This window comes from Tauraco erythrolophus, chromosome Z (genome assembly GCF_009769465.1).
Source record: "Tauraco erythrolophus isolate bTauEry1 chromosome Z, bTauEry1.pri, whole genome shotgun sequence".
NCBI lineage: Eukaryota > Metazoa > Chordata > Aves > Musophagiformes > Musophagidae > Tauraco > Tauraco erythrolophus.
This window is the reverse complement of record NC_141496.1, coordinates 35,211,665-35,223,803: the sequence shown is the minus strand read 5'-3', so window position 1 is coordinate 35,223,803 and position 12,139 is coordinate 35,211,665. Positions and strand designations below refer to the sequence as shown.

At 38.1% G+C, this 12,139-nt stretch overlaps 1 protein-coding gene across 3 annotated transcripts in view; it reads right to left on the bottom strand.

Moving 5' to 3' along the window:
* ARB2A (ARB2 cotranscriptional regulator A) overlaps positions 1 to 12,139 on the bottom strand; it is a 276,209-nt gene that overhangs the window by 201,477 nt on the left and 62,593 nt on the right. For 2 of the 3 annotated variants that reach the window (XM_086629569.1, XM_086629568.1), the window contains one exon: positions 10,704 to 10,895. The exons of the other annotated variant lie outside the window; for it this stretch is intronic. In XM_086629569.1, the coding sequence (XP_086485695.1) occupies positions 10,704 to 10,895 (192 nt within the window). The remainder of the gene's footprint in view (positions 1 to 10,703; positions 10,896 to 12,139) is intronic. 3 annotated transcript variants of the gene reach the window in all.

Sequence of the window (12,139 nt, the reverse complement as noted above, 5' to 3'; positions counted from 1 at the left end):
TCTTACAAATGCTGTGCATATTGCAAATTTAAAATAATATATTAAAGTTCCATACCACAACAGAAAAGAGCCTCATCGCAACTTCTGAGCAATTAAAAGGCCACAATTCCACAGCCAGCTTCCCACAGGCAGATCTTCAAAACTTTTCCATACAGGAATAGTAGCACATTGCTGAATTGAGACTAGTCAATACGTCCTTTCTTGCTAAAAGTTTTGTTAAAACTCCGCATGTAGAATATTCCCTACCAAACAGACTCATCTCTTCAGGCGGTACAGATCTCATTTTGATACAACTCATTAGAAAATATAATGCTGTACTTCTGAAAAACACTGATTACATATTCGTTAAGGTCTTCAGTTACTTTCTGCAGTGCTGTCAGTGATTTTACTCTCCTTTAAGAAAAGTGAAAAGTGCAAATAAGTAAATAATTAACGAAGGGTAAGAATCTTTTATTCTAAAGCCGTTCATGCATTATTTATCAATATTTTGTATTGTACGTGTATACTAAACTGTGTATTGAAAGTACCATTCTTAGTCAGGTTTTACAGTTCAAAAATAGCTGCTTTAACAAAAGTTACAATACAAAAAAGTCAGAAAAATAATAAATTTTCCATAAAAGCTGAAATTACAAAACATAATTAATGCACAGTGAGATAAATTTAATTTCATAGTAAAACTGTTCATCTCTATAGAAATCAATGACCCTATGCACTGGAAGTTCATTTAATGCTGTTTAGATCTTACTTTTAAAATTAATTAATACATTATGTGTTCTAAGCTTATTTAGTAAGGTTGAAAGTTGCAAAAGTATTCTGCTAGCTAAAATGACTATTTGCAGAACAGGTGTGTGGGTAGGAAAAGAGTAAGCTAGCAAATCTAAAACTATATTTTTATGTAGAATTTAATCTTAATTACTACAGGTATTAGACTACACTGACAATAGCACGCTACAAAATTAATGTATTGGCTGAAGTAGACGACATTATTTTTGAAGTAGACTGACATTGTAATATGGCACACATTTAAACAAAGGCCGTATTTTAAAAAACAAAAGGGAGGGAAAACACAATAGAAGTGCAAACCTGACCTATCTTTAATCTTTTCTTTTCAAACCTAGGCTACTCAAGAATCTTCAACTAATTATTCCATTTTATTGATGGCATTTTTCCCAAGGGAAGTTATTTAAAAAGTTTAACCCCTGAGCAAGTCATGGCTTCTCCTGCCTTTGAAAGTGTCAAGTGCATTGATTATAACTGCAGGAAGTGTTACCTTCTACCCAGAGAATCTCACCCTGCACAATCTTAAACACTGTCTCTCTCCCAAAACGGCTTTGATTCAGCAATTCAGACCGCTTCAGCTGATATTAAAGGCAGAAGCACCACAGAAAAGGGATCAGCAGTTAAAACGAAATACAAAGAGGAAAAAAAAAACAGATCTTGGATATAGTACCACAAAGCTTGAGAGAAAAGCAGATTTGAAAAAGACATCAGAGTGACTAAAAAAAGAACAACATGACAGAAATTAAACAAGATTTTTATGTTCGCCTTCTATGCATTTAAACTCATCTCAACCTCTATTGAAATTCCGATCATACCCAAACCCCAAAGCTTTTGACATACTTTCAAAAATCCACACTCCCTCTTACTCTTTTCTAAGTCTCCAGAGTCACTGTTAGGTACCCAACAAGTTGAAGGGGCGAGGGGGAGAAGGAAGAATTCTAATATGCATATGATAAAAAGGCCATTTATACTCATATTACACTTTGTTTCTAAAATGATCGTGATTATTTTAAATATTCAGTATGTGTTCTTAACCCCATAGGTAGACAGTGAAAAGAATGCTCAAGTGGTTTGAGGGGGAAAAAACATTTTCAAGCCACATTTATCCAAGTAGCTTGAACAGTGATTTTCTTAGGTCAGTGACAAAAGTAAGAGTAAATTAACACAAGGTGCTAAAGGGTTCTAAAACATGACAGCCAGCAGAATAAAGGAAGACAAAGCAACCCGTAAGTACTTCCACATTATCAAATTAATGTAACGCAGAAAACTCTTAAGAATGTCATCCACACAACTAATGCAACAACAGGAAGGGATGCGCTAAATTCCAAAGGGTAATTGGATTTTCAGAACTGCAAGTGGGGTTTTTTCCAGTTCAGTCATGACAGGGCCAGAAGGTAATGATACATCTGCCATGATGCAACAAGCAGACCTGTCTTCTGTCAAGAGTTGAAATCATAAAGGAATAAGCTGTCGTTAGCAACCTCTCTCCAAACAGTAGAGCTGTCATCTCACTGTTTTCCTTTGTTGGCATGGGGGCTGGTGGGGGTTTATACACCCTGTCAGTTCAATATTAGTCTAAGCTTTTAACCTTTTCTTGAATTTCTGACTTAATAATTATTAAATCCTATACAAATTATTATGTATTATTACGTACTTTGTGATCAATTACTCCTGCTTTCAACTAACTACGTGGTTTTTCCTTCTGTCTGCTTGGTGATCAGTATTTCAAATCAGTATTTGAGTGATTATCAATTCCTGATGAAATGTTTTAGAAGGAATTAAATATATTGCCTTTTAAATTTTCTTTCCAGAGTATGGTGCATATAATGCCAATTATATGTGATAAATTATTTAGCAATACATTGTAATCTCTGTTTAGGTTTTTAGAAAGATCTCAAAAGATAATCCAACCAGCTATGTAACTTAAGTATTCTTAATATTATTCCCACAGAAGTAAGAGTTGCAAATACAAGTTTTCTCTACTAAGAAGTTTACAGGCAATGTTATTTCTGTGGTCTAACAGAATGAATAAAAGCAAATACATACGCCAGAGTAAGAAAATTAATATTTGAAAGAAAAAAATATAGCACATTATTGTCCATTTTAGTGAAAATTTACTTACAGTAAAATATTAGAATGCCCAAATAAGATCATGATTACTTTGGCGCTGTAGCTGACTATTAATAAATAAATAGCTATTTAAACATCTTTCTGCAACAATATACTTAGGAGACATAAAAGGTACATAAATATTAGTATTCTGTGGAAGAACTATAATTGCAGTAAAATGTCAGCTCTGTTTTTTTCCCAGAAAGCATCACTTGCTCGTCTTACTGAAATTATGCTAAGCATGTATAAACTATAAGACAAAATTTTGTATCTTAGGTTCCTAAAATATGACCACCAGAATGAAGGGCGGATTGTCTAACAAGATATTCTACGCTTAAAAGCGAGATATAAAAGTTTTTCAGCAAGAATTCTTGTTTGCGCAGTTTAAACAAAGCATAAGTTCTTGACAACAATGTGTAAACATCCACTTTTGAAACTGGCTGATTTTCACAAAATGGAAAGACCAAAATGTGCTACTATACCAGTAACTAACCAGTAGGGCTACTAAATCACATAAAAGTTACGGTGGGTAAATTTACTGTTGTTACACCGAATGATTTTTTTAGCTCTATTCAACTGAGTCACAAAACTAATGACATCTTATCGCATGCTGAACAGAGTAACCACTCTCACCAATTTACAGCATTACCAACCTGATAGTTTTATACAAATGAATGATGCTAGTAAGAGTGAATAAATCCAATACTCTGACCAAAAATATTCTTAAACCCAGAAATGGTTACAGACATGCAGAGAGAAGAGGAGGATAAACACAAGAGAAAACTGAAGCTGAAAATCATGTTTCATCAGCCTTTAAAGACAGATTTCCACAGCTGATGCCCATCTCATGCAAAACTTATTTGTTTGTTCATGGAAAGTCAGATTTTTGGGAGCTGCTGCATTTCTTCTGAAAAACTCATCCAGGTTTCTTGAAGCAGTTATTTTTCTGATGCTATGACCTCTATGTCAAGTATTAATTCTCCTTTAAATAATAAAGAAAAATATCTAGGCCATCTTAAAGTGTGCTGAATTTGAAAACAGGCTACAATTTTTGGATGGTGTCTCTTTTAAAAATAAATAAAAATTAAAAACAACCAAATAACTGACAGTGGCTGTGGTTGAATGTTATTAGCATCCTTGGGACCACAGCTATCTTAGGTAACAAACGTACTGAATTTCCAAAGACACAGAAAGCATTTAACAGTCTCTTTATACTTGTGCAGTAAGCTGATGTCCTCTTTATGCCCTAGAGGAAAGGTATCGACGATAAGAGTACTCCAAAATTCCTCTCAGTGTCCAAGCTTAGGTAAGCTGAGCTCCCATTTCCCCAAGGAACAAACTTCCTCTGTAACTAGATCAACATCAGCTTCTCGTTACCTAACACCCAGTGGACTTCACAGAATCTGCTTTTCCAACCACTACAGAAGGAATGTTCTTGCATGGAGCAGTAGCCAACTTTTGCACCCTTTCTTGCTTGTTCCCCTGTATCATTGGTATCGCTTGTACATCTCCTAAACAGATCTTTAGATTATAATCCACATTGTCACCACTCAACAACGAACCAGAGAACCAAACCTCCTCATAACTTCCTCCTCCTAAGAGCCTGGTGACCGAGGTCCTCATAGCAACCATGGGAGCCCCTGAACTACCTAAATGACACCAGGATCATAAATCCTTAATTCTTGACTCCTCAAGTTAATGCCCTCATCATTGAATTAAAGAATTTACCTCTATCTCTCATCACCTCCTTCTGGCGTTGCTTCAGTCATTGTATATATGACTAAATAATAACTGATCCGAGAAGAGCCCGACTCTACGGACAGTGAATGAGATATTTACAGAAAACGCAGAAGAGACAGATTAAAATTCCTCTTCTAATTTACACTTATTTATTTAAATAATTTACATTTATTTATTTATTAAAAAAATGGAATACCTTCAGTGCACTGTTATCATTGAAAGTGGAATAGTCCCTCATTCCCAGAGGAGGGATTTGAACTTCGGTCACTCACACGTCAGATGACTGCTTCTGTCAAAAATCAGTATTTCCCACTGCAGAAAGTTTCAGTAGAAAAGTTCTGTTTCAACAAAACAACAAACCTATGCAATATTTACTTCCTACTGTATTTATAGGAAATTGCCATGTTTTTTGTTTGAAATATCTTTATAGTATGTCTTTTTTATAATTTTAATTAAACCTTTCTTACTGCCTTACTGCTTTATGTTATTACATTTGCCTGTTTTAAACTAGTTTTTCTAAAGCAGATATTTTCCTACCTTGTTTTAAAGTATTTACACATATCTGTCTCTCACATTCTATACACTTTTCTCCCTCCTCCTTTTCCTACAATCTGTTCTCTATCTTGTCACTTGTTTCTCTTCTTTCATATTTCAAAATCTCTTTTACATGATCAAGTTTGAATTTCTGAATTAACACATTAATCTTACCTCTTCACATAAAACCTTGTAAACAGCTCCCAGCATCTATTACACAAAAGAGTGAATCCGCACAACAGAATTTGATATAAAAGATGGAAGGAGAAGTATTACCTACAGGAACCACCCAGATGAAAAGAAAAAACACATTTCTAGCTCCTCAAATTCCCACCAGGATATTTCTGCTTGGATCTCTTCTTTCCAACGAGTATCAGCCCAAAGCCGCTAGAAGCACAATAAATTTTAAGCCTTTACATTGCTCTCTTATTCCACACACGCTTTAAGAGAAAAGTATTTATTTTCTTGAAAGTGGTGTACTAGAGAGAAATAGTTTCTTTTATTCCCTTAACTCCCTGTTTAGGAGAGCAGTATCAGTTCATCCTGCTCAATCTACTGATCACTGATAGCTCCAGCTTTTGCTTCCCTGTTTTCAGTTTTCCCAAGAAATATACTGAAGCTTGCTGGTGGTAGTCTCATCACTCTTCACAGAGAAATGTAGTAGAGAAAAAGATACGGTTTTGACCTAACTAGAGGGTTTTTTTGTTTGTTTGTCGGTTCGGTTTTAAGGAAAGCAGAAGGGATATTTCTGAACTAGTTTCTGAACAAAAGACATTTAAGCATTACTTTCGCAATTTTTTTTATTTTTTATTTTTTTAAATGAAAACGAGGTCTCCAGTAAATGTTTTAAACTACCTGCGCATGTTTCACACTCACAGCAGATCAGTGGAATTTTCAAATCCTAGATACTATTATACATTTCAAATTCACATAGTTTATTAGGAAAAAAAAAAAAATCCATGTTCTCCTTCCATCAGCACTGTAATCTTACGCTTTGATAAGGTCTGCTAGTTTCACTCAAGGATGACACCTTTTCTTAGAAGAAACACTGGAAGATCAAGGAAAATAACTCCTTAATTCAAACTGACAATGCTGAATGAGAAGTTATCACAATTTTCATTCAGGCCATTTACAGTTTAGGCCAGTTATTTTCATTTCATAAGATACAAAAGTGCCTAAATCAACTAGAGGACTGAACACCAGGAAACCCAGAAAAGGATGCAATTTTTATTATTATTAACTAAAATTGCAGTCCTTATACTCACTCTATCATAATTTCCTGTATTTGGAAGAGTAATTTATATGATCTGTACATGATATGGACATGATATCAGCACATAACTGTCTGTATTCTCTTTTTAGTTATAACATAATGATTCCAAGAACCTTCAGTGGGGTTTGACTTCCATAAAATATTGCCTTTTTCTAACCAGATATACATTCAATTCCCACCACAGTGATTACAGGATACAAGAAACAGAAATACATTTAATATAACACAACTGAATATGACTAATTTTTTTTTTTCATGGAAAAAAATATTGCAAATCATATGTGTTCTAAATGTGTAGCATATGTCTGAGAATTGTAAGATGCACAAAAAAGGGAAAGTGGTATTTACAGTAGCTGGAATTACTTGACTAAAGAGAAATATGAATTTAAAAACCATGCTAAGAAAGAAGGAAGTCAAAAGATAAGAACACAAAGTCTGAAGTCTCAATGTGATTGAATGATTATGTTTTTTAGAAGATATTTTCTCATCAAACTCTTTCGGATGTTTTCTTGGTTTCTTTTAAAGAATCTTTCAAAACGTAGAAATGCATAATCTGTTCTTAAGGACAGTAACCATTTGAGGGAATACAGGTCTGAAAATTTAAGTAGGTACAGCTCTTCAGGTTTCTTGGGAAAGGTTTTGGAAATTGCACTCTAGAAATCGGACATCTACATCGGTCTGATCTACATCGGACCTACCATAGACCTATATTACAGTCGACAATCCTAAAGTATTTTCTGTTCTGCCGCTGAGTCTTGATTTAAAATGAAGAAAAACTTTACGTTAAAAGAAGGTGAGCATCGCTTTCACAAGACTAGGTTTCTTTTGCTCACAAAATGTAGTCTGGTGCTTTGTTAGTTGATTATGCAAAACAAAAATAACGTAATGGCCCAATGTTTTAATATGTTTTCTTTCTTTGCTTTATTAAAAAAACACAAACATGTTGGAAGAGAACCGTTTTCTATACTGAATACTTTAAAGGCAGCTGCAAAAAAATGCAACTTCATTTAGCAAAGTGATTGTAATAATCACTGTGACAACACTGATATTTAGAATAGCACATCAGCTTAACTTAGAATCATAGAATGGTTAGGGTTGGAAGGGACCTCAAAGATGATCTAGTTCCAAACCCCTGCCATGGGCAGAGAAATCCTCCACTACACCAGGTTGCCCAAAGCCTCATCCAACCTGGCCTTGAACACTTCCAGGGATGGGGCAGACACAACTTCTCTGGGCAACCTGTTCCAGTGCCTCACCACCCTCAATATAAAAAATTTCTTCCTTATATCTAATCTAAATCTGCCCTCTTTCAATTTAAAGCCATTGCCCCTTGTCCTATCACTACACACCCTTGTAAAAAGTCCCTCTTCAGCCTTCCTGTAGGCCCCCTTTAGGTACTGGAAAGCTGCTATAAGATCACCCCGGAGCCTTCTCTCCTCCAGGCTGAACAGCCTCAGCTCTCTCAGCCTGTCTTCATAGCACAGGTGATTCAGCCCTCGGATCATCTTCAGAGCCCTCCTCTGGACTCGCTCCAGTAGCTCCATGTCCTTCTTATGCTGGGGACTCCAGAGCTGAATTCAGTATTCCAGGTGGGGTCTCACAAGAGCTGAGTAGAGGGGCAGAATCACTTCCCTAGACCTGCTGGCCACGATTCTTTGGATGCAGCCCAGGACATGGTTGGCCTTCCGGGCTGCAGGTGCACATTGCCGGCTCATGCTGAGCTTCTCATCCACCAGCACTCCCAAGTCCTTTTCCTCAGGGCTGCTCTCAAACCATTCTCTACCCAGCCTGGACTTGTGCTTGGGATTGCCCCAACCCACGTGCAGGACCTTGCACTTGGCCTTGTTGAACTTCATGAGGTTCTCACAGGCCCTCCTCTCCAGCCTGTCAAGGTCCCTCTGGATGGCATCCCTTCCCTCCAGCGTGTCCACAACACCACACAACTTGGTGTCATCTGCAAACTTGCTGAGGGTGCACTCAATCCCACTGTCCATGTCTCCAACAAAGATGTTAAATAGCACTGGTCCCAGTACTGACCCCTGAGGAACACCACTCGTCACAGGCTTCCACGTGGACATTGAACCGTTGACCACAACTCTTTGAGTGCGACCATCCAGCCAATTCCTTATCCACCGAGTGGTCCATCCATCAAAACCATGTCTTTCCAGTTTAGAGACAAGGATGTCATGTGGGACAGTATCAAATGCTTTGGATAAGTCCAGGTAGATGATGTCAGTTGCTCTTCCCCTATCCATCAATGCTGTAACCTCATCATAGAAGGCCACCAAATTAGTCAGGCAGGATTTGCCCTTAGTGAAGCCATGTTGGCTGTCACCAATCACCTCCTTATTTTCTATGTGCCTTAGCATAGTCACCAGGAGGATCTGCTCCATGATCTTGCCAGGCACAGTGGTGAGTCTGACTGGCCTGTAGTTCCCTGGGTCTTCTTTTTTCCCCTCTTTAAAGATGGGGGCTATGTTTCCCCTTTTCCAGTCAGTGGGAACTTCACCAGATTGTCACGACTTCTGAAATATGATGGATAGCGGCTTAGCAACTTCATCTGCCAGTTCCCTCAGGACCTGCGGATGCACCTCATCAGGTCCCATGGACTTGTCCACCTTCAGGTTCTTTAGATGGTCTCAGACCTGATCTTCTCCTACAGTGGGCGGTTCCTCATTCTCACAGTCCCTGCCTTTGCCTTCTGTGACTTGGGCTGTGCAGCTGGAGCTCTTGCCAGTGAAGACTGAGGCAAAGAAGTCATTGAGAACCTTAGCCTTCTCCATATCCCGGGTAGCCAGGTCCCCTGCTTCCTTCCGGAGAGGGCCTACATTTTCCCTAGATCTCTTTTTATCACTGACATATCTATAGAAGTTTTTCTTGTTGCCCTTGATGTCCCTGGCCAGATTTAACTCTATCAGGGCTTTAGCTTTCCTAACCTGATCTCTGGTTGCTCGGACAATCGCTCTGTATTCTTCCCAGGCTACCTGTCCTTGCTTCCACCCCCTGTAGGCCTTCTTTTTGTGCCCGAGTTGGTCCAGGAGCTCCTTGTTTATCCATGCAGGCCTCCTGGTGTTCCTACCTGACTTTCTCTTTATTGGGATGCACCACTCCTGAGCTTGGAGGAGGTGATCCTTGAATATTAACCAGCTTTCTTGTGCCCCTCTTCCCTCCAGGGCCTTGTCCCATTGTACCCTAGCGAGGAGATCCCTGAAGAGGCCAAAGTCTGCTCTGCTGAAATCCAGGGTAGTGGGCCTGCTATGCACCGTCCTTGCTTCTCTAAGTATCTTGAATTCTACCATTTCATGATCACTGCAGCCAAGGCTGTCCTTGAGCGTCATGTTCCCCACAAGCCCTTCATTGTTGGTGAGAACAAGGTCCAGCAAAGTACCTCTCCTCGTTGGTTCCTCTACCACTTGGAGAAGGAAGTTATCATCCATGCATTCCAGGAACCTCCTGGATTGCCTATGCCCTGCTGTGTTGTCCTTCCAACAGATATCAGGATGGTTGAAGTCCCCAATGAGGACTAGGTAAATAAAACAGAAATAGTGACCCTTAAACAGGCTTTTCTAAAGTTTACTAGAGGAAGTTTAATTCAGGTTGCAGGATGCAAGAAATAAATTACACCTACAAAGTTCCAGTGTTTAAAATATTATACAAATTGTGCATTGTCTCTCACATAGACGTAAATGGAACAAAATAGTGTCCATAAAATGTAAATGTTTTTTTACTGTCAAGTATTGATAGGTGAATGAGAATGAATCAGTATTCAGTGCAAAACTGAAAAAGACTGTGGCTCTAATAAATTCAGTACAAGCCTGGCAAAAAAGCCTGCTGTTATCATGAAAGCTCATGTTATCATGAGATTACAACAGACGTTGAGTGAGAATACGTACAAATTTAATGAAATGTAAAAGAAAACACTTCAAATAACAACAAATTTCTGTAGTGCCTTCTATTGCATCTCATCGCCTGCTAAGGGCTCTTGTCACGTTAGCTGCCACATTAAACTACACAGCAGTGCCGCCACAACAACATGACACACAACTAACATTTTTTTTACTGTAAGAGAGAAACTTGGTTCCATTAGAAAGAAGTTCTGAAAAAAAATCAAGCAGTATTCTCATCATCAATAAAATGACTGTATAGGGAAATATCGAATACCGTTTAACAAATTAAAACATCTTGGATTTAGAGCTTTTCATACACAGGTACACACATACACACGCATATACACGCACAACCGTACATACAATACACCTTCACTTACCTCAGCAGCTCTCTTTATATATGGTATCTGCGTGCCACTGTCCAGATCTTCGTTAATTATAAGTCTCCTAGCCCACTGACCTGCTCTGACAACGCCGTTACCATGAATTAGGACCAAGAGCTTGTCAGGATTTGTTAACGCATCTTCACTCATAAAGATAAAGCTCTTTGGTTCACTCTCAGTCGCATCAACCTGCAATCACAAACAACCCGCACTTTTATGCATCAATAAAATTTTTTAAAATAACATCTGTAGTTATACAGTTAGCCACCAAATTGATATAAAAATTTTCACCATTTAAAAACTATTTGCATGCATATTATAAGGACTAATATGTGCCCAGTGCTAAATAAAAATAAAACAAAAGCTGGTATCTGTGCAACATAACTTTCAAACAAAAATATACCACAGTTTCAAACAGTAATCCAAAGGAGGTTTAAATTAAAAAAAAAAAAAAAGGAGTAAAAAGTATGCTAAAGCTTTGAAACACCAGTTGTTTACAGAAATTTACTGGCAAACAAGAAAGCCCATAAAAGAACCATTGAGGATGGGGTGGGGGATCAAGTAATTTGTCACCTGTGATATGTCTGAAGCAACAATAAAAGTCTTACATAGTATTAAAAAAATCCTAGAGAGTTCCATCCCAGCCACCTCTACATACATGCCCAGCAAGCCAGTATTGTAAATTTGCCTACTATAAATTTAATAGGATAGGACTAATAAAATATAGAAATCCAATTTGCGTCTAAATAATGGCTTCATTAAGAGCCCTGTACCTAAGTCAATGCTTAGCCACTTTGCCACACGAACCAATCAACAACCAGCTTTGTCTAATTTCAAGTTTTGTCCCTACTCCAGAGAGTAAAGTAACACTTTTTGTTCAATAAAAACAGAAGTTCTATAGAACAGGTCTACACTTGGTTTATCAAGCCTGGCTCAAGGCAGAAGAACCGTGCTGGTGTAAACACCGTAAGGACAGAAAGAAATGTCCTATCTACTCATTCTTCCCTTTCTACCATATGAATACACAGAAACAGAAGACCAGAAGAGGCAAATCTCCCCATCCTACCGTACTCCACACCCCATGACCCACACAGGCTCGCTAGGAACAACCCTGGCTTGGCTTACACTCCGCAACAGCGATGAAAAGCAGGTCGGGATATAAACCTTGCATTGAGACAGGAGGAGCGACTATTTGGAATATGTCAGTTTTTGTCTCACACATGGGTATGTATTCTTAATTACCCTTACTTTAGGAAAACTAATTTAGCATGACTCTCCAGACTTTTTGAAATGCAAGTCCTACTTAATATTTTTTTTAATGAAGTCTATGAGGCTACTTGAACAAAGGGAATTCCTAACTGGAAGAATGGTCATGTCTCTCTGATGCCTCTGCCATAGCACTGAAGACCTTATTCCCTGCTCCAAAATGACCT